Genomic DNA, 21,313 nt, shown 5'->3' with positions numbered 1-21,313 from the left:
CAGTGTTTGGCATTGAAAAACTCTTCATATGGGTGGGTGTATACAGCGAATCTCAAATTCATCTGCTTTTCTTCTCCAACACTGATCTGAATCCCCTCTCACCTGGACAGTGACCCTCACCTTTTCACTTCATGCCCCGTAGCTATTTTTGGCTCCTTCCCCTGTATATTTCTCCAGTTACCTTTTAATATGACCGTCCGCTCTTGTTACTTCTCTGCTTAAAGCCCATCAGTGCTATTTCATCGGTACCTTTCTTATGTCCCTGGGTTCCTCTTGGCTCTTCCCATTAGCACAGGAACTCTCCAACTTGATGTAGAAGCATCTGTCCTCTGTAGCATCAGATGTCTGGTGAGGTGTAGGATATAGGGAGGGAGCCAGAGCAGAGGGCAGCCACATTTTGGGACCTTGGTCACTGTTTCTCTCAGAACTTTCTGTCTCCTGCTGTTAGGAATGGGGAGGAACAGCAGCTCATACATGCTGTGTTTTGGGGGTCAACATGGTATCATTCCACTCTCAAGGCCACTCAGGTCTGCAGCTCTGAAGTGGGTTTGCCTACTGCCATTATACTTGCCACTTAAGATCCTAGGAGAAAAGAAAAATGGCCGTGCTTGGTCAATGCATTCTTCCTTCAGCCCTGTTATGAGAGCCCCTGTGAGCTGTGGATGCTGTTGGGGGCCCTTCTGAATGTTTTCTACTCAGACTCTGCAGAATGTGTTGGGCTCACAAGCTAAGAGCATTGCATATCCGCTTTTGGTATTTTCTCCATTTAGTCCAGATTGTTTTGTATCCTTTAAAGTTTAATGTTGAATGGACAGAAAGTAGCTTTTTTCATTTTTTTTTAAGATTAATTTTTTATAGAGTCTTTCTGATTTCTTCTTGATAGCTTCATGGCTTTCATTCTAATGGATATCTATAGCTTATTCAACTTAAAATTAATTCTAGTATAATCAATATACAGTGTTACATTAGTTTCAGGTTTACAATATAGTGTTTTTTCCTTCTATTTTAGATTAGTCCTCATTTTGTTCTATCTTAGAGAGAGAGGTCTTCTTTTTGTAAAAGTGACTTATATTGCCATGACCCAGAAAACTCTCTTTCAGTACTTAAACCGAAATTCAGAACTATCAAGCTAGATAATGACATTTAGTGCCCTTGATTGTGGTTCTTACAGTGCAGTTTCTTAGTTTTGACTAATTGATGTTGAAATTTATAGAAATTCCATGGCCTTTTGGAATAGATTTCTTGCCATTGGTTTAGTTTAAGGGTGCTGATTTCTTTCTTCTTTTTTTCCTTCTCATCCTTTAATGGGAAATGGGAGACTGGAGATCTTCTGACACTTCATTTATGTTGACCTTTTCTGGAAGGTCCTGATTCACTCAGCGTTATAGGTAGGGTGAGTGGGGGAGAGGATTTTTAGTGGAGAGATATGAATAGAGGGACACACATAGAAGTGACCATTTATCCCCCAAAATGTTTCTTTGGAATTTTGACATTTTTCATAACCGTATTTTGTAAGGGTCACTTTAAAAATCTTTTAAACTATATAACTGATTAAACATAGAGTTAGAGACGTAAATGGGAAACACTTAAATAATTTTGTTTAATGAATGTTGATTCTCACTAGAGTCAGATCACTTTTGTTGTATATTAGAATTTGTAGGACCTTTAACCATCTACTTGAGAAAATTTCTAAGGATCAGTATAAATTCATATATTTAAAAGCTATCAGAGGAAAAGAGGCTATTACATTGCTTTATTTTTTATTTTTTATTTTTATTTTTATTTTTATTTAAAAAAATTTTTTTTAACGTTTATTTATTTTTGAGACAGAGAGAGACAGAGCATGAACAGGGGAGGGGCAGAGAGAGAGGGAGACACAGAATCCGAAACAGGCTCCAGGCTCTGAGCTGTCAGCACAGAGCCCGATGCAGGGCTCGAACTCACGGACCGTGAGATCATGACCTGAGCAGAAGTCGGACGCTTAACCGACCAAGCCACCCAGGCGCCCCTTAAATTGCTTTTTTAATAGTGATTGATTATTAACCTGCCCTCTGAACCCAAAGGTTGAGATTGTTTACATAATCATGTATCTTAAAAATACAGTGGGAGTTCTCTAATGGTCACTGTTTTGGTTATACTTCTAATCAATCACGTCTGTATCCCCTTTCAGTTGTTTCGATCAGCTGTTGTAATGAAACTTTAGTTACAGAGCAGATTTTCCATCTCTAGTCGTGGACATTCTGTTGATGCACATAACTTTGATTTGCAGACTACTGAACCCACTTATTCTGTTTTCAGGGAAAAAAGACAGGGCACAATAGATGGCTTTGTACCCTCTTGCCAAAAGGATGAAGCATTAATACTATGACACAGATACTGGTGTGCCAACCAGGCACTGGTTATCTGGCGTTATGACAGGTTTACTAATGATTCCTGACATGAGTGTCACAAAGAAAAAATTGTAAATAGCCACAGGACAGCACTTTACAAATACTGTTTTTCTTTAAGTACTAAATCTACATGATCCCATCAAATAAAAGGCTTCCAAAAGAAAAGGACCCACTTTTGATGATTTATTCTTTATTTTTTCCCACTCTGTTCTCCTAGGAAGGTTCATTTTACTTTGTTCTTCCTGATATATGGCTTCTTAAGGGAAAATTGTGAATTTGTTGTGTCTTTTCCAGAGTGTTGACTTCTATCTTACTTCCCTTACTTCCCCTTACTTATCTCACTTCCTTACTTAATGTAGGTTTTAGTTCTATAGCTTGTTTATCAATTGAGCTTCAGGTAAATGCAAAATGGTTGCAGTTTAACCCACTATGGTGAAAATAATACTGATTAAAAACAAATGATTAAGGGAAAACCTACACAAACAGTTTGAGCAGCCACATAGAACTTTGGCACATTTTTTCTTGTAATGGTCCACCGAGTCAGGCTTCCTTTTCTGCTCCTGACCTCTGAAAGGCACAGGTTTTGAAAATAGAGTCTCGACTTTCTAAAATTTTTTTCTCATTATAGAAATAGGTTTTCACTGTAGAATTTGAATGTACAAAAACCATGCGGAAAATAGTTTTTAAAGAAAACATTTAAAAAAATTACCCAATAGGGGCACCAGTTAAGCATCCAGCTTTGCCACAGGTCAAGATCTCGCAGTTCGTGAGTTCAAGCCCCGCGTCGGGCTCTGTGCTGACAGCTCAGAGCCTGGAACCTGCTTCAGATTCTGTGTCTCCCTCTCTCTCTGCCCCTCCCCAACTCACGCTGTCTTTCTCTCTTTCAAAAATAAACATTAAAAAAAAATTTAAAAATTAGCCAACAATTAGACCCTGCAGTAATACTCATAAGTATTATTAAGTATTTATGAGTTTGTCTTATATACGTCCCTTAGTTTTTTATTTTGCATATCCTGTGATTGTTTCAGTTTGAGGTCGCAATGAATATCTGTGTCATGATCTGCTTTTCCCATTTAAGCTATATCATGAGCTTTTGGCCACATTTTTTATACTGAAAACATTATGGTTTTTTTTTTTTTAACATTTTTTAAAGCTTTATTTATTTTGAGAGAGACAGAGACAGCACGACGGGGGCAGAGAGAGAGGGAGAGACAGAATTCTAAGCAGGCTGCACACCACCAGCAGACCCTGACCCGGGGCTTGAACTCACAAACCGTGAGATCATGACCTGAGCCGAAACAAAAAGTCGTTCGCTTAACTGACTGCGCCGCCCAGGCGCCTCTGAAAACATTATTTTTAATGATGCTGCTTACTGAAAGGATTTCTTTGAGAATTACAGGAAAAGTATTTTTCTGCGATGAATTCCATTTAAAAGTCTATCAGTGTAGCAGCCACATTATTTAAAGCGTCAGCGTGGTGTGTTTAAGAGAAGTATGTACTCAGCACTGTGCTAGGCATTGTGGAGAATGGAGAGGAACAACACATCGTCCCCCACTTCCCCCAGGCTTAAGACCCGGTGAGGGAGGCCAAGTGTGCCCCACTGTTCTGTAGCAAGAACCAGCAGGGAGGAGAGATGAAAACAGGAGCTTCTTACTGCGGACTTCAGAGTTCCCCTCGGGTCTGGGCTTCAAAGAGCAGGTGAACGAGTGGCCAACGCGCACGCCTTTTGCTCTGACAGTTATTTATACGTACACAACCCCGGGGGGTGCCAGGTAGAGTAGACAAAACCGAAACTGGAGGTGGAGGTTGGAAGGGTAGGGCAGGGTGTCAACAGGACTGGTGTAGTTGCCTCAGGAGTAAGAACACACAAAGGTACAGCAGCATTTTCCTCTGGGGCACCAACCCTTTTAATTCAGATCCCTGGCCTTGCAGCAGAGTTTTCTTTTTTTTGGGGGGGGGGGGGGGGAAATGCTTATTATTGCAAATATATCCTACGTTGAAATACTTGCTTTATTTAAACAAATAAAAGCCATAAAAACTTTAAGAAAAGGCATGATAATGTGTTTTACTTATACATAATTTGAATATAATGAAGCAATTTCAATGCTGCATTAACATTGAATTCTACATGTAATGAGCAGTATTAGGCTTTTAGGAAAAATATATTTAGTTTGGTACAGTTCAGAGATTTTTTCAGACATAACAAGCTATGTAAACCAAAGAATTGTTTCTTTATGCTCTCGGTTCTTCTGATTGTAAATGCATTAAAAATAATAATACTGAAAGGAGGGAAGGTGGTGAGGAAGGAAGGAAGGAAGGAAAAAAAAGGGAGAAAAGGAAACTTGTTTAGGGTGTACAGGGCAAGAACCAGGTGCGTAACAGCAGACTTGACCTCAAACTGCCAGCGATGTAGGACCCAGGGCAGTGAGATGAAATCTGACCCATGTATTTTTGATGGCTGCTTCCAGGAGCCAGTGGAGAATGAACACTCCCATTTTAACAATGTACTATTGCCATAATTTGTAATATAGGCAAAAAATGTGATTTCTGACAGAGAAAGACAAATACTCTATGTTCTCTTATTTGTGGAACCTAAGAAAGTCAGACTCCTAGAAATAGAGAATAGAATGGTGGTTGCCAGAGGCCGCGGGAAGGGGAAATGGAGAGATGTTGGTCAATGGGTACAAACGTCCAGCTGTAAGATGAGTAAGTTCTGGGCAACTGTAACTAACACGGTGACTGTAGCTATCGTGACTGCACCTAACAGGGTAACTATAACTATTGGTACTGTATTGTAAACTTGAAAGTTAAGAGAATAGATCTTAAAACTTATCACACACACAAAACAATGGTAACTATTACTAGGGGCGGGGCTGGGGGGGGAGATGCAGGTGCTAAGTAACCTTATTGTGGTAACGATTTCACAACATATATGTGTATCAACTCATCACATTGTTTGTATACCTTAAACTTACCTGTGTTATATGTCAATGATATCTCCATAAAGCTGGGAAAAAATAAACACTGAATGTGGCCTCCGTGAGCAGGAGGCTTTCTCCTGGCTGGTGAGGTGGCAGGAATAGTCTGCAGAAAATGGCAACGTTATTTGACTGCTTCAGTCTGTGTTTCTTCATTGTGTCTGGTGAGAGTATGGGACACTGACCAGTTGTAAAAACTGAAATGGCTCAAGGGATTCCAGAGTATTTCATGCTTTTCAGAGTTGGGATTGAATAAGAATTTCATTATATAAATTATTTTTTTTAAATTCATTAAGGTCCTATTTGCCTGTAATGACAGAGGCATTTCCAGATTTACAGAGATCTCAGGGGCACCTGGGTGGCTCAGTAGCTTAAGTGTCCAACTCTTGGTCTCGGCTCAGGTCATGATCTCACGGTTCGTGAGTTCAAGCCCTGCATTGGGCTCTGCGCTGACAGTGCAGAGACTGCTTGGGATTCTCCCTCCCTCTCTCTTTCTGCCCCTCCCCCGCTTATACTCCCTCTATCTCAAAATAAATAAAATAAACTTAAAAAATATTTACAGATGGGTCTTCCAACTTCATAACAGTGAAGATGCTCTTACAGATAGAAGACGGAACAGAAAAATGAGATGGCATTTGAAATATAGAAAATAGAAGTGACCAGTAGGAACATATCTATAGTTGTTAGCTTATAGCAGTTATTAAGGGCCTTGGTGTTATATGTAAGTCAGTTGATGTTCTTATTGTTGTAAGGTGCTAGTCAACTCACTGGGCCCTGGAGCTCTTGTCTCAGCCTATGTGAACTCTTCCTCACTTTCTAAGAACCAGCTATACTGGATTTCTCTTAGTTCCTCTGAGCACTGTGTTCCTTCCCACCTTGAGTAAAGTGTCTTTGCATGTCCCACTCCCTCAACTCCCCTGCCCCCCCTCACACACACACCTTTTTTTTTGGCCTAGCTGGTTCCTGTTTATCTATCCTTCAGGTTTCAGCTCCAGTGTAACTTACTTAGGGATGTCTTCCCAGACTTGATATCTAGATTGGAGATTCGCACAGTGTTCTGTACTGATCTTTCATGATGCCCTTGTGTTTGAAATGCTGCCTTCTGGGATGCCTGGGTGGCTCAGTCGGTTAAGCGTCCAACTTCAGATCAGGTCATGATCTCGCCATTCGTGAGTTCGAGCCCCACATCAGTCTCCTGCTGTCAGCACAGCCCTCATCGAATCCCCTATCCCCCTTTCTCCTTGCCCCTCCAAATAAATAAACATTAAAAAATAAATAAAAATAAACAAAAAAAAAAAACCCAATGTCTTCTTTAATGTTCATCTTCCCTGCGAAACTTCAAGTTTCATTGGGTGCCCTCTCATTCACTGCTTTACCCCCAAGTGCCTGCCACTCTGGACTCAGTGCATACTCGTCTACACAATAGCTATGGCCCTTTCAAGGAAGTATAGGCTCTTAAGAGGGAGCTCTCATTCGTTTGTACTCTCATAAGCCTCTACAAGGGGAGAGATTCATCAAAAGATACAGATAGATAGATGGATAGGTATGGGGGACAGGCATTGTAGCATGGGGCTCCAGTGTAGATTCTGGAGCCAGATTGACGGGGTTCAGATTCCAGGTTTGCTACATTTAGTGATGTGACCTTGGCCAAGTTGCTTAATCTCTTTATACCTCAGCTTCTCTGTAAAGTGGAAATAACAGGAACACCTACCTCAAAGGTTTGCATGAAGAGTGAAAACACACAGCATATAGTATGTATAATAACATTTCTAAAATAACAGTTCTAGTGGTCAGTGTTCTCTATTTCCCATTCTCTTCTCATTCTTACATCTTCCCCCCAGAAAGAGCAGAAGGGTTTTGAGCTTTCTTCCTGCTTGGACTTGTTATCCCCAGTGGTGCTAGAACACAATAGATTTGAATGGTTAATTTAGCCTTATTTTGCATTTCAGGATAGCCAGATAGCATTTTGTGAATCCATTTAAAAATATTGATAAATAAAGAACAGAATTTGAGGAATTAGGGTACAAACTATAATTAAACCTACTTTTAAACACAGAGCATGCTGCTTCAATGAAAATTTAGTATTTTGAGTGTTAAAATCAGTTTCATGGTTTAAGAAACACAGTTTAGGATAAAGTTGTATAGAGACTATTAAAGAGTGCTGTATCAGATGAGGATTCTCTTCCAAAATTTCATGTATTCAAGGATAGAGAGGGTCAAATGAAAAATCAAAAATACAAAAGTAAACTGATTCATTCATTCTGTATGCTAGATACGGGTATTAATCTGTAAAAACAAACCAAGGCTTGGCCCTCAGCTGACAAACTTCTATGTTTAACAACTGTGTGAGATAATTTTGAATGACTTCTGTGTCATAAAATATATTTTACTATGAAATATGTAGGTTGACTTTCTAGAAAAGTCTTGTTCAAATACCATTTGCAGTTTCACAAACAAAAAGACTACCGTTTGATTTATTTTGTTTTAGGGGCACCCTGCCTTAACCAAGGAGCCGATATGGAGTATATAGATTTGGAGCCCCTTTGGAGCTTATGTAGATCTTCTTACCACTTTCATGGAGCTTTCTCCTACTTCTGTAGAGCTCACGAGGTGGAGGGAACAATAAAATACACTGCCAGGTCTAATGGGAAAGGACTAATGGTAACGTTAGTTGTATTGAGGTAGTTAGATTGAATGGTTGATTGGGGGAAGTCACTTGACTGTCATACAGTCACCGTAGTAAGGAAGAGAGCCAGGACGTGGTTATGCCCATACTTTTTGCCTTTGAGGAAAACAGATTTTTAAAAGTTGATAGCATCTCTAGGTGCGGTTCTAAGACTAGAGATTTCTAAAAGAAGAGTTATGTGAGGAATTCTTATGGGTACACAGAATGCACTGAACAGCTCACAGATTTTAAAAGATGTATATGATTGGGACACCCGAGTGGCTCAGTCTGTTAAGCTGTGAACTTGATTTCAGCTCAGGTCATGGTCTCATGGTTCATGAGATCAAGCCCCACCTAGGGCTCCATGCTGACAGTGCACAGAGCCTGCTTCTGATTGTTTCTCTCCCTCTCTCTCTGCCTCTCCCTGCTCATGCTTACTCTCTTTCAAGATAAATAAACTTATAAAAAATTCTTAAAAGATGTATATGCTGACAAATGGAAGAAGCACATGATCACATTAATACAGAGCTAAGTAGACTGTAAGAAATGAACATTTAAGAATTTTCTTCTCTACAGGCCAGAGCTCAAAAGTAGCTAAGATACTTCAGAGAGCACAAAATGCTTTTAAGGTGATGTCTGGAGCAAGAACAACAGGAAGGAAAAAGGAAGTAGGCTTGCTTCATCGGAAGATGTTGTTAATGTTAGCTGTTTGCAGGCAGAAATCAGACATTTACCGTTCTTACTTCGCTTCCATAATCTGGAACTAGCAGAATTACTCTTCCAACAGTTAAAGGAAAACAAACAGCCTGAAATGGGAGAAATTAAATTTAAAAAAATGAGGAGGTAGTAAAAGTTCCATTCACTTTAAACGAATGTACATTTTCAAAACTCAACTGAATCGCCTCCCGGGAGTTGAAGGCACTGAAGATTTTATCTCCGGGTTATTGTCAGTATTCTTTATGAAATCATGGGGAATGTGGAAAGTACCAGGAGACTGAAGAGAGGCAAATGTTCCAGTTTCCAAAAAGGCATGAAATGGATTGTGAAAAGCCAAGTCCACTTCCTTAACCTGAAACTGGCTAAATTTGAAGAGATTGAAAAAATATAAAATATTTTAAGTGTTTAGAAAAGAATAGGATGGTGACCATGAATCAGCGTGAATTTATATGAACGAGATATGCCAAACCAATCTCATCCCCCCCCCCCGATTCTGTAATTACCGCTGGATTATAGTACAGTCATGTAATACCTTGACTTTAGCAAGTGGTTGACAAAGTCTCTTCGACTATCCTTATGGAAAAGGCAGTGAGATTTTGACGATTAGATTGATTTACAGCTGGTTCCATGGCCACAACCATGCTGGCATGCCCTAGGGTTTATCTAACTAATAACCTGTGTCTCTATACACGGATTCCTCAGAGAGAACTGCTATTGAATATTAATTTGAATATATTCAGAAAGTATGGATTTATATTTAGGAGTTCTTTTGACTAAAGATTTGTATTTTGAAACTTGAGTGCCTGGATTTATTCATATGATTGACATTTCGGTTACAGACTTTTCCACACCTGAGCTGTATTTGTAAGGTATATAGATCTATTTTTAAGTTTCGCGAATAAACTTATAAATCACTTAGAAGTCGGGGAATAATCTTAACACTTAAAGCAAAGGCTGCCTGGGTGGGCTGGGTGGCTGCCTAAATTATGAAGAATCTTTTCTCTTACTTGTTGAGTGACAACTGTATTAACCCCAAGTCAATGTTTTTTATACCCTTGAAATGTCAAGTTTCTGTGAAACTCTGCCTAAATAAAAGACAGAAGTTTCTTTACAGCCTGATAATCTAGATATACTCAGCAGTGTTTCTGTGAGTTAACGTTTCTGTTGGCCTTCTAGTAATTCCATAGTCATCTGCCTACTCAGGATATTTGTGTTTTATTTTTTTTAAAGCAAATTCCCTGGAATCCAATCAAAGAGGGAACTATAATATTCTGTCCCCTTACAGATGTTCCTTTGGTTTCTTGAGGCAAGGATGTCCATGATGACCACTACATCCAGTATATTTTACTATTAATTATTAATCTTAAAGAATGCCAACCCATATGAGTTGTTAATCTTTTATAATTGACATTTCAGTGATATTTGTAATATTTTGTCTCCAACTTTGAAGGTGCTGATAACTTTTTTGAATGACTCGCACATTTTAAATAAAAGATCACATTTGTGAAACTGTCCCTCACCCTTTTCTTTGCAACTCTTTATCTCCCTGTTGCATCCAGAATCTCCGCAGGGGTTGTGGGTGATAATTGAGAGTGCAGTTCCAGCCCTGATAATCCTGGGTACGATTCTTGGAATCTAGTTCTTTCTGCTTTACCTGGCCTCTCAGTCTTAAGATCTCATAGGTCCTTGAAACAGAAAATGTGGTGTTTTAACTTCAATATCCACCTTAAGAAATCCCTGTATGCTGTAACTTGTGGTCTGTGATTTTTATTATGGCTCTGTCTTTCATCATATCTAATTTAATGGATTAAATCTGTTTTAACTGGATTAAAATCCAATCTGAGTTCTTAGCATTTTATAGTTACCTCTGTGAGCTATACCATATATTGCAGCAAAGTTTCAAATTAAAAAAAAAACAACAACAAAATCTGAGTTAAAGAAAAAGTTTTGACTCAGATTGTCTGTTTGAATTACAGAGGCATTATCCTTTATCCAAATAGAGTGTATTCATGAAAATATGTCGGATAGCAGGCTTTTAGATAATTGGAGCCTGTACTATAATATCTTAAATGGGAAAAAAACAATGATGCATTCTCTCTCAATTCATAAACTCTAAACGCCTGCAAATATCACTAAGACTTCTCAGCACCTATAAAACAATCCATCAAAGGTTTTGGGTAATATTTATTACAAAGCATTTGGAACACACCTTACCTATTTATAAAATACTTAATAAACTCATTATTGGGTATGTTTTTGTTCAATAAGAAATGAGACTGTATAGTACTGATTAGGAATTAGGTTTTTCTTTCACCCAGTAATGAGCAACTACCGTGATGAAAATGAGAAATGGCGTAATATGATTCCATCTGAATGGAACTCAGGTTGGTGGAGCTCCGGAATGCCCGGAAGAAGCAACTTCTGGGACCAGGGATTCTTCTGTGTTATCCCTGTAAATATCTGTCAGGCTTTCTTCTTTGATCACAGACCTGTGTCCCTTCCTCAGCATCTGTTTTTGGCAAGGCAAAACAGGGACTTTCTGGTTCGTGTTTATTAGTTTAGGATCCGAATGTTATCTCTACACTTTAGCAGCATCCTGGTTTTCTGCTTATATTAACACCGTCTCAGTTGGTTTTGCTTGTTTATACCTGTGAGAAAAGACCAAAAAGGGGGGGGGGGATTAGAAATGTTACATTATGAAATAATAGTTGAAAGAATGAACTGATATGCGGTAACCTTTTCGCTTATCTAACCTTGTCATAATTAAGCTGTTCCAAATAAACAAAGAGTGTATTTTAATCACCCAGTCATTTCTTACTCAGTACAGTAATCCATTCTGTCGTAGCATTGCTCTTTGGTAATCATGTGAAGCCTTATCTAATGAACAGTGTTTGGATTGCTTTGATTTTCATTTCAAGTTCAACCTTTACTATAAATTCACTGCTATCAGATTTCTGCAGTCCTCCGTTTTTCTGCTTAACGTTTCTCTGAGAGCTCTAACAGTCCTCTGTTTAGCTCCCATTTTCCCCACAAATAAGAAAAAAAAAATCCATCATTCTCTTATTTATTCATATTGGATCTAAGAGTCAAGTGAATGGACAGAAAATGCCTGTTCAGATAGGCAGAAGGCTCTGAGGTAGAGCCCATTTGGCTGACCAGTGCAGGTGGAAGCATGGTTGGTGAGGGGTTGGCATGAATGGTTTTGGGTCAGAGATGGCTAAAGCTAGAACACGTGGAAGTTTGGATTTTATTCCAAGTGCGATAAGTAGTCATGGGGGTGGGGTGGTGGTGGGTAGGCTAAACAGACTGGTGATTATCTGGCTTATGTTTGTAATCTCACTCTGGCTTCTGTGCAAATGGTGGGAACAGGAAGGAGGCACGAATGGATGCAGGGAGTCTATTAGAAGGCTGTTACAGAATTCCAGATGGGAAATGATGCTGGCCCAGATTAGGGTGGAGGTGATGGGAATGGAGAGAAGTGGACAGTATGGGATATGTTTTGGAGGTAGAAATGACAAAAGTTGCTAATGGAGTGGATCTGGAGGATAGAAGTGAAAAGGAGAAATCGGAAACTTCTGATTTCTAGCTTTTGGGTTTGTTCTGCTGGGTTGACAGTGCTATTATTTGCTAAGACAAGGAAAACTAGCATGGAGGAAAACTTGGGGGAGGGTGGAATTAAGAGTTCTGTTTTCAGGTGAAGATTTGAGATGCTTATTTGACTTTCAAACATATCTGCAATATACATGAATGAGTTTGGTGGCTTTGGAGCTGGGTGGACCTAGGTCAGGAATCGAGACATAAGAAGCTAGAAGTTACCTGTATGTAGATGGTATTTAAAGACAAAGATGGAACTTACCTTGGGCATTTGTCATATTCTCTAACCTATACCTTCTCCCTCCCCTACTACTGTAAAATTATGCCCACATTATATATTACAGGTATGTATATTTTGGTACTATAATAGTTTGTTTTTAGCAAAACTTTGTTTTTAGTAAAATACTATGGTTTTTTTTTTTTTTCCTGTTTATAGCTAAAAGCTTTAAGAGCATTCAGTCACTAGCATCAGTATCTAACTGGAGATCTAACAGTTCTGTGTTTTTTCTTCTGTGTGTGTGTGTGTGTGTGTTTTTTTTTTTTTGTAGGCAAAGTCATTAATAAAGATTTGCGACATTACCTGAGTCTTCAGTTTCAGAAAGGATCAATTGACCACAAATTGCAGCAAGTGATCAGAGATAATCTCTACTTGAGAACCATTCCATGTAAGTATGAGATGGAACAAAAAGGAAAGGAGGCCAATATATCCTTATTTAATTAATCAAACATGTAGAAATCAGTAGAGTATCTCATATGAAATTGGGAAGACTAAGTTGGAACACTAGATTGAAACAAATACTGGATAAGGAGAAACGTTTTCAGAAGTCATGCAGGGTTTGTGCTTTTAAAATAGAAAAGCTAGAAGATTCTATATTGTAACTTTTTAAAGAAGTCATTAGGCTTTAAGAGTTTAAGATTAACACAGGTACATTTTGCTAACCTGATTTTCTGTTATAAATCAGTTCCTAGAGTTTAGTCAGTAAGAAGACTTTTTTTTTTTTTTTTTTTTTTTTTGCTCTCAATGCCTTGTACACTGAGAACAAACATTTTTGTATTAATTATTGGCACATTACTAACTTTAAGATCTGCCCCTCCTTCAAAGAAAAAAAAAAGTAGCACACTGTGGCGTCTTTGTGGTAATCCATTTTGAAGTTTTATCTAGATGTTTGTATAACTATTCCAGTTGCCATAGTTTTCATAGGACCTGGTTCTTGTTATAATGATGCTTGTGTGTGTGTGTGTGTGTGTGTGTGTGTGTGTGTGTGTGTGTGTGTTTATCACATAACAAGAAATCACGTATGCTTACGTTTTGGTTTTAGAGCAAGTTGGGGAAGAACAAGCAGTAAACAATAAAAAGGCCTAAAAAGATGTTCTAGTTTGTTTTCTTTTTCAATGTATTTGTAACTCCTTGTAGATAGTAGCTCTCTGAATGGCTCTGAAATGTCTTTATTTCTTTTTCTTGTTATTTACTCTTACACAGTGTCCAGTCCATCACCAAGCCTTTCTAATCACGTTCCTTCAGTATCGATACTCTGTACTACCTTAGACCCTCACCCTTTCTTGCTTGGACTTTTTTTTCTTTTAAAACAAATAGAATTATGTAGCGGCAAAGAGCTAGGTAAAAAATCTAGATCCTTGGACAAGTTACTTGATTTTCCTGAGCCTCAGAATCTCCATATGTAAAATGTGAGTAACAAGAGATAACCTTATGTAGTTATTAGAATTAAAATGAGAACATGAATGCAAACCTCCTGTCCTGGAGTAGCCGTCAGTGCCTGTCCCCTTCCCCATTCGAGCTGCAGCCTCGCCTTCCACCCACAACCCCTCCACCTGGTCTGTCTTTAAAGTGTATGTTTGACTCGACTCCTGTCCATCTACAGCTGTCCATCTACAGTTTATCCTTCAAAGTCTCGCAGTGAGTACAAGTCCAGACTCTTTAACGTGGTATAAACTGTTCTGGTTTTTGCTTTTAAATCCAACTCCTTATCTGCAATTTCCTCCTATAAATCTGCCTTGTCAGATTTCAGAATCGCAACTCCTGCCTCTTTTTCTTTGCATTTGCCTAGTATATCTTTATCTGTCTTTTTATTCTTCCATCTTTCTGAAGCTCTTCATTGTACAAATAGTGGTGGAGACTTTGTAGCCAGTGTGAAACTTCGTGTATATTTATTGATGGGATCGAGGTCTTTAGTCTCTGTTTTGTTACGGCTTTCTGTTTTGCCCATATACACATCTTTTATATAAAACCTTTCACCAAGTAGTCTATTTTATATCATCTCTCTCTTTTTAGAAAGGTTTGTATCCTTATTCTAATGGCTCCCTTAATATTTTTATGTAACACCCTATTCCTCCTTCCTTCTTTTTGTTTTTGTCCCAACTGTGAGCAATATTAAATGATCTAGTTATTGCTTCTTCCTCCCTCCCATCATGTGACTTGAAATAATATCTTCTTACTACAAACAAATTCAGCAAGCTTTTCATATGCTTTCCTCATTTTCACCATTTTTTGATACTTGATCTATGTCTATATTAACAAAGCAAACAGCCATTACCTACGGTACTCTCACCTTTATACTCATCATTTATTCTTTATCCTGTGGGCAAATACATACTGAATCTAACTGCCAATTCTTATGTTGTTTCTTCATTAACTTTGGTTTTCTAAAGCTTCTTCTCCATGAGATTTCCGAGGAAGGAGTCAGAGGATCATCGTAGTTGGCCTGTGGCCTTTATACTTTTAAGTTTGTTTGGATGTATATGAAATGTTTGGCTCATATTTTCTTTCCTTGACTATCTTAGCTCTGTTAGTCAATTATTTGTCTTATGGCATAAAGCATTGCTCCTTGAAAGTCTGAAAACAACCTGATATTTATTCCCTTCTAAGTAACTTGGTATTTTGCCTGCATGGGGTGTCTCAGGGTAGCATTCATAGCTCTTGAGCTCCCTCTTCCCTTGTTAAAACAAGTTAATAAAAATACGTACTTGTACTTTGTGCTGTACTCTGCACTTTTACTTGGATCTTCTTTTAAGTGTACTTGTACTGTCCTAGTTTTGCAGTTTTCCCTCAGTGTGTGGTTTTGTCCTAGAAAGGAGCTATAGTTTATTCAGTTTTAATTCATTAGATCCAAACAGCTGCAGCCTTTTCAGATCCTAACAGGACCTATTAACCTACACATTGAAGTGCCCATAACTCCTCCAAGAATGCAGTGATATATCGGTAACAGTTAACACACCAAAAAGTCTGTAATTACCGTTCTTTACTAAAAGATACTAAATATTCTTGGGGACAATTCTGATTCCAGGTCTGGGACAAGGAAAGTAAGTATAAGATGAGCTTGGAACATCTAATTGAACCAGAAAGTATGTAAATGCCTGAAAAACTATGGTGACATATCAGAAGCACATTTTCAAAAAAAGTCATCTAGAAGGGGTGCCCACTGACAAAACCTGAAACAATTTGAGCAAAAAAATTAATAAGAGAAAGAAATACTTCTCCATTGTCAGACACTGCACTGTAGAAAGGACAAGACTGTGATTCCTAAGAGAAAGGAGACTATACACGAAGGAGTCCTATGGTTCCTCGGTCTTCTGCCTAGAGGCACTTTCCGGGCCACAGCACAGGGAGGGAGAGCCCAAGCAGAGTACAGAGGATTCTGAGTTGAAGGGACAGAAATCTGAGTTCAAGAAGTCTGAAGTGCCTGAGATTTGCAGGACAGTGTCAGAGAAGAGAGAGCTATAAAGAAAAGGAGCTCAAATAATCTGCACAGGTGTCCCCTTGAGTCTGTTGCTGAAGACCAAGCTGAGAATGTATAGGATGAGACTCTACATGGCCAGGCAAAGACTCTCTGGGAACTGTAAGGCTAGCAGTTTCCAGAGCTTACATAAGGCTGGGAGAATCTGAGTTCTAGCCCACCTGAGTGAAGAGACCTCGTAAAGGTTATGGCTTACTAGTAGGACTAAAATTGGTGTAAGCTCCTTAGAACCCACTTTAACAAAGTTTAATTAAGCAAGCCCCAAAATATCAAGCAGATATGCATATCACTTAACTGTTAGCAGAAAGAAAAGAAGGGAGGGAGGGAGGGAGGAAAGGGGGATTATTAACACTCTTTAAAGGAAGACAACAAAATCTTGACACTGAATAGCATAATATTTAAATGCCCAGCGTCTAATAAAAATTATGAGATGAGAAGAAAATATGGCCCACAATCAAAAGAAAAGTCAGCTGATAGAAAAAAACAAAACAGAAATATAAACACGTATAACCATACCACACATTTAGAGTCATAAATATGATCAAGGATTTAAAGAACCATGTGAATAAAATTAAGAGAAAATGGAATATTTTTTTAAAAGAACTAAATGGAACTTTAGAAATTCAGTGGATAGGCTCAATAGCAGGGTGGAAGCTACAGAAGAGAAAAATCAGTGAACTTGAAGACATAGCAATATAAATGAATCAAACTGAAACAGAGAGGAAAAAGACTAAAGACATAAACTATTTTTTTTAAGTAACCAGAGAGAGACATTTCTACTTCTACCATGAATGACTAACTGGTACTAGATTTACCTTCTTACTGTAAACAACTAGCAATTGGTCAAGATATATGTAACAGCTATTTTCAGAGATAGGATTATAGGCAGAACAGGACTGTGATCTGTTCATATTGAATGATGCATACTGTCAAAGCAGAGATGGGGAGGAAACAAACAAGATATATGATGAAATAGGCTGAAAAAATTTTAAATTTGACGAAAACTATAAATCTGCAGAACTATGGATCTCAACAAACCCCAAACAGAAGAAACGTAAAAAAACACATCCAAGTGTATTATAATCTAATTGTTGAAAACCAGTGATAGAGAAAATGTGAAAGACAGAAAAAAGATACATTAAATACAAGGGAATAAAGAATGACTGCAGACTTGTCAACAGAAACCAATACAAGCCAGAAGTCAATCAAATGTCATTTTCAACATGCTGAAAGGAAAAACTGCCAACCTAGATTGCTACATACAACAAAAGATTTCTACATCCTTAAGAGAAATAAAGAATTTTTCAGACCAAAAATAAATAAATAAAAAATGGTGAGGGAATTTTTTACCAGCAGACTTGCACTATAAGAAACAGTAAAGGAAATGCTACAGATGGGATGAAAATGATACCACAGTGATAGAACTGGAAGGAAGTAGACTACTTCTTAATTAGAGTTCAAGATTTCAACACCCTCTTTAGGGAAAGTAAGCAAAAAATCACTAAGGTGATTCTGACCTGGATAACACTTTGAACCAACTTGACCTAATTGCTATTTACTAGAACATGCTTCCCAACAACAGAAGACTATACATTCTTTTCTAGTGCACATAGGACATTTACAAATAAAGGCCATACTCCAGGCCATAAAACAAGATTCAATAAATTTAAAAGGATTTAAATTATACAAAATATATCCTGTGATCATAAAGGGATTGCAAGAAATCACTTAACAGAAAATCATCTGGAAAATCTCTGAATATTTGGAAATTAGCACACTTCTAAATAACCTGTGAGTTAAAGCCACAAGGAAAATTACAAAATATTACATCAGCATCTCAAAACATAATCAAACCCAACATACCAATACTGCTGTTACAACAGTGTTTAGAGGGAAATTTATAGGGCTAAATACTTCGAAAATAATAAATATGTCAATCAATGATCTAAACTTCTACTTTAAGAATTTAGCAAAAGAAGAGCAAAGTAAACCCAAATTAAGTAGAAGGAAGGAAATAATAAAGATAAAAGCAGAAACTGATAAACCAGAAAATAAAGAAAAATCAATGAAACCTAAAGCTGGTTCTTTCTGATCAATAAAACTGGTATACTTCTAGCCATACTGTTCAGGTGACGAGAGAGAACACACTATAACAGCATCAGGAGTGAAAGAGATAGCATCATTAAAAATCCTACAGATGTTAAGTGAACAATCAGGAATAGTCTGAACAACTTTGTGACAGTAAACTCAACAACTCAGATGAAATGGAAAAATTCCTCAGAAGGCAAAAACTACAAGTGCTCACTCAAGAAGAAAGAGATAACTGAATAACTTCTAAGTTTATTAAAGGAATTGAATTTGTAGTTTGTAACTTTCCCTCTAAGAAAGCATCAGGTCCAGATGGTACAGGTGAATTGTTCCAGATATTTAAAGAAATAATACAAATTCTACACAGATTCTTTGAGAAAATACAGGAGGAGGGAATTTCTCAACTCATTCAATTCTAAAACCAGACAAAGACGTTAGAAGAAAATAACATTAGACACAGTTTTTCGTGAACATAGACTTAAAACTCCTTAAAATATTTTAGCAAATCAATATATAGCAATATGTAAAAAGGATAATACATTATGACCAAGTGGTATTTGTCCCAGGAATGCAAGGTTGGGATAACATATGAAACTAGGATAGTAATAGACTGGAAAAGAAAAGAAAACAAAACAAAAAAACATATGATCTTTTCAAATAGATGCAGATAAAACATTTGACAAAATTCAACTCCCATTCATGGTGCTTCATGAGTTCTACCAGCGCACCTGCTGATTTCCTTGCAGTTTCCTGATGAGTTTGATGGGCACCCCAGGGGCTCCCCACATTTCAACAATATCCCCTGTAAGTGGTTTTCTACTGGGTTTCTGGCAAGTCCAGCCAGGGTCCCAGATGGTTTTGTTAGGTTCAAAACACCCCCCACCACAGGCAGCTTGCTGGTTAATTTCATCAGTGCTCCACGAGGTTGTTCCCTGTCCATCAGCCTTGACCCACCAACTGTGAACCAGATCCATCACTGCTACCACACCTTCTCCACACAGGTCTGAATCCCAGAGTTTGGGAGCGTTCTTCCCTTCCAAGTTTGTTCCTCATTGGAGTATTCTCCCTCAGCGTTAGGGTGCTCTTTTATTTCCTCTTAGTTAATTCCTTGTAAATAGTTAATAATTGGTTATATTAAGCTGGCCTTGTTCAAGTTACCATGTTTCTCTCCTGTTTGGATCCTGACTAATACAGAATCAGTACTGGTAGTGGTCCCAGGACACAGACCTGCCAAGAAGGAATTTTAGATTTGGTTGTGTTCTTGGGCCATGAGCACAGTGCCATGCTCGTTCCAGTGGAAAGCTGGGTGCTCACAGTTCATGGCAAGAAGTGGCATCACAGTTTGATCCCCGTATAAACTGCGGTTCGTTATGATGAAGAGTTAGCTGAACCAAGCACCGTGGGAACCCACATGACTGCTGCCCTTGACCATTATGGCGGGAATGATGGCCACAAACACCGTGGTATGGATCGATTCTCCTGAGTGTACCAACCACTTTAAAAATCAAGTGGTTTGTTATTATTATAAACTTATATAACAAGATTATGATAACACTTTTCAGCACTTCTCTCTACCTGATACAGACATTTGCTAATAGAAGACATTAAAAGATGGGAACATTAACACAAAATAAATGCCAAATAAAAATCAGTTAAAATTTGGAAGAGTACTGCACATATATACTATTTGAAATTTTCACTCCTAAAATGAAATTATAAAGCACACAAGTATCAATTGTATTAGCCGATAGTTCTGACTTTGCTTGGTTGCAAATATTCCGGTATAGAAAATTTTTCCATATTGCATCGATGCTCTTCAAATTGTTAGGTGCTAGTCAGTGGTCATTTGAATAAGCTTGTTTTCTTTTTTAATGGTGAAAATATGTTGTCTCCTTGCCCTGATGTTGGTTTTGCCATTGAAATCCATATTGCTTCTACCTTAGATTTTAGACCAGTTTCAGATTTCAGGTTTGGAGTGTTCCACAACGATGTTCACTTCTCTTCGCATTTCTTCTATTATTTACAAAGCACTGAAACTCATAACACATACTCAAGCAGTGGAAAAGGCCAAAGGACATTGTTGGATAGTATTCAAATAATATTCAGATCTTCCTTCAAGGTGAAATGATTACATAGAATCCCATGTCAGAACTGCCAACTTAAGGACTTGTTTTGCTTTCAAAACCTGTGATTTTTTGGGGGAATACCAGTCATAGGATTTATATAAAGTATAGACGCATTTAATCTCACTAATACTGTATTTGCAAGAAAGACTCACTGTTAGCAGACAGGGCCTTGACCTCACACTTGTAGCCCAGGGAACAGCTGCAAGTAAGACTGACGAGTGCATTGTGACTGCTGCTCTCCCACGTGCTGCTGTGGAAATGCCAACTTTACCGTTTGGTTTCACTTTTCAGTATTTTTTGCTCTTGATTTCAGTTGATATCCTTAGATTCCTTCAAATCAGTAACGTGTCTGTCCAATGATTAAGCTTTAATTCTCACAGGAGAATTGTAATACTTTGTTTTCGCATTTTCCCTACCAACTGATTTTTCTTGGGCTTTTGAAAAAGTCAATTTGCCAAGAAAACTTCAAGAAGGAATTCTTACATGAAAACCCTAATGTAAATCAACTGCAGCTCTCATATATGAGTTGGTGAGACTGCAACGTATACTAACTTTAGGGCATTTTCTTTTAAAGTTAAGCATAGACTTACCATACGACCCAGCATTTCCTAGATATTAACCCAACATAAATTTAAATATATGTCTGCCCAAAGACTTGTAACTTTATAGCTTCTTTATTTAGAATGTCCAAAATCTGGAACCAACCCAAATACCCGTCAATGGTAAATGCATAATCAAATTTTGGTGTATTCAATAGAATACCACTTAGGCAATAAAAGTACATTGAATCACAACAAGGATAGATCTCAAAAGCCTCCTGCTAAGTGAGAGAAGCCAGATACAACCCACTACTGGAATCAAATTAATGTATGATTCTGTTTCTATGAGATTCCATTAAAGACAAAACTACAGTGACACCAGATCAGTGGCTGCCACAGGGTGAGGACTGCAAAGAGGCACAAGAAAACTTTTAGGGGTGATGGGTCCCCACACTCACAGAATT

At 38.0% G+C, this 21,313-nt stretch overlaps 1 protein-coding gene across 2 annotated transcripts in view; it reads left to right on the top strand.

Annotated features, from left to right (window-relative positions):
• The window catches only part of MAGI3 (membrane associated guanylate kinase, WW and PDZ domain containing 3), a 243,769-nt gene that overhangs the window by 131,699 nt on the left and 90,757 nt on the right, over positions 1 to 21,313 (top strand). For both annotated transcript variants that reach the window (XM_049618389.1, XM_049618390.1), the window contains exon 2: positions 12,893 to 13,009. In XM_049618389.1, coding sequence (XP_049474346.1) covers positions 12,893 to 13,009 — 117 coding nt within the window. The remainder of the gene's footprint in view (positions 1 to 12,892; positions 13,010 to 21,313) is intronic.

The sequence above is a fragment of the Panthera uncia genome, assembly GCF_023721935.1.
Source record: "Panthera uncia isolate 11264 chromosome C1 unlocalized genomic scaffold, Puncia_PCG_1.0 HiC_scaffold_4, whole genome shotgun sequence".
NCBI classification, from domain to species: domain Eukaryota; kingdom Metazoa; phylum Chordata; class Mammalia; order Carnivora; family Felidae; genus Panthera; species Panthera uncia.
Note: the sequence above shows the minus strand (reverse complement) of the source record. Positions and strands in the feature narration are given on the sequence as shown.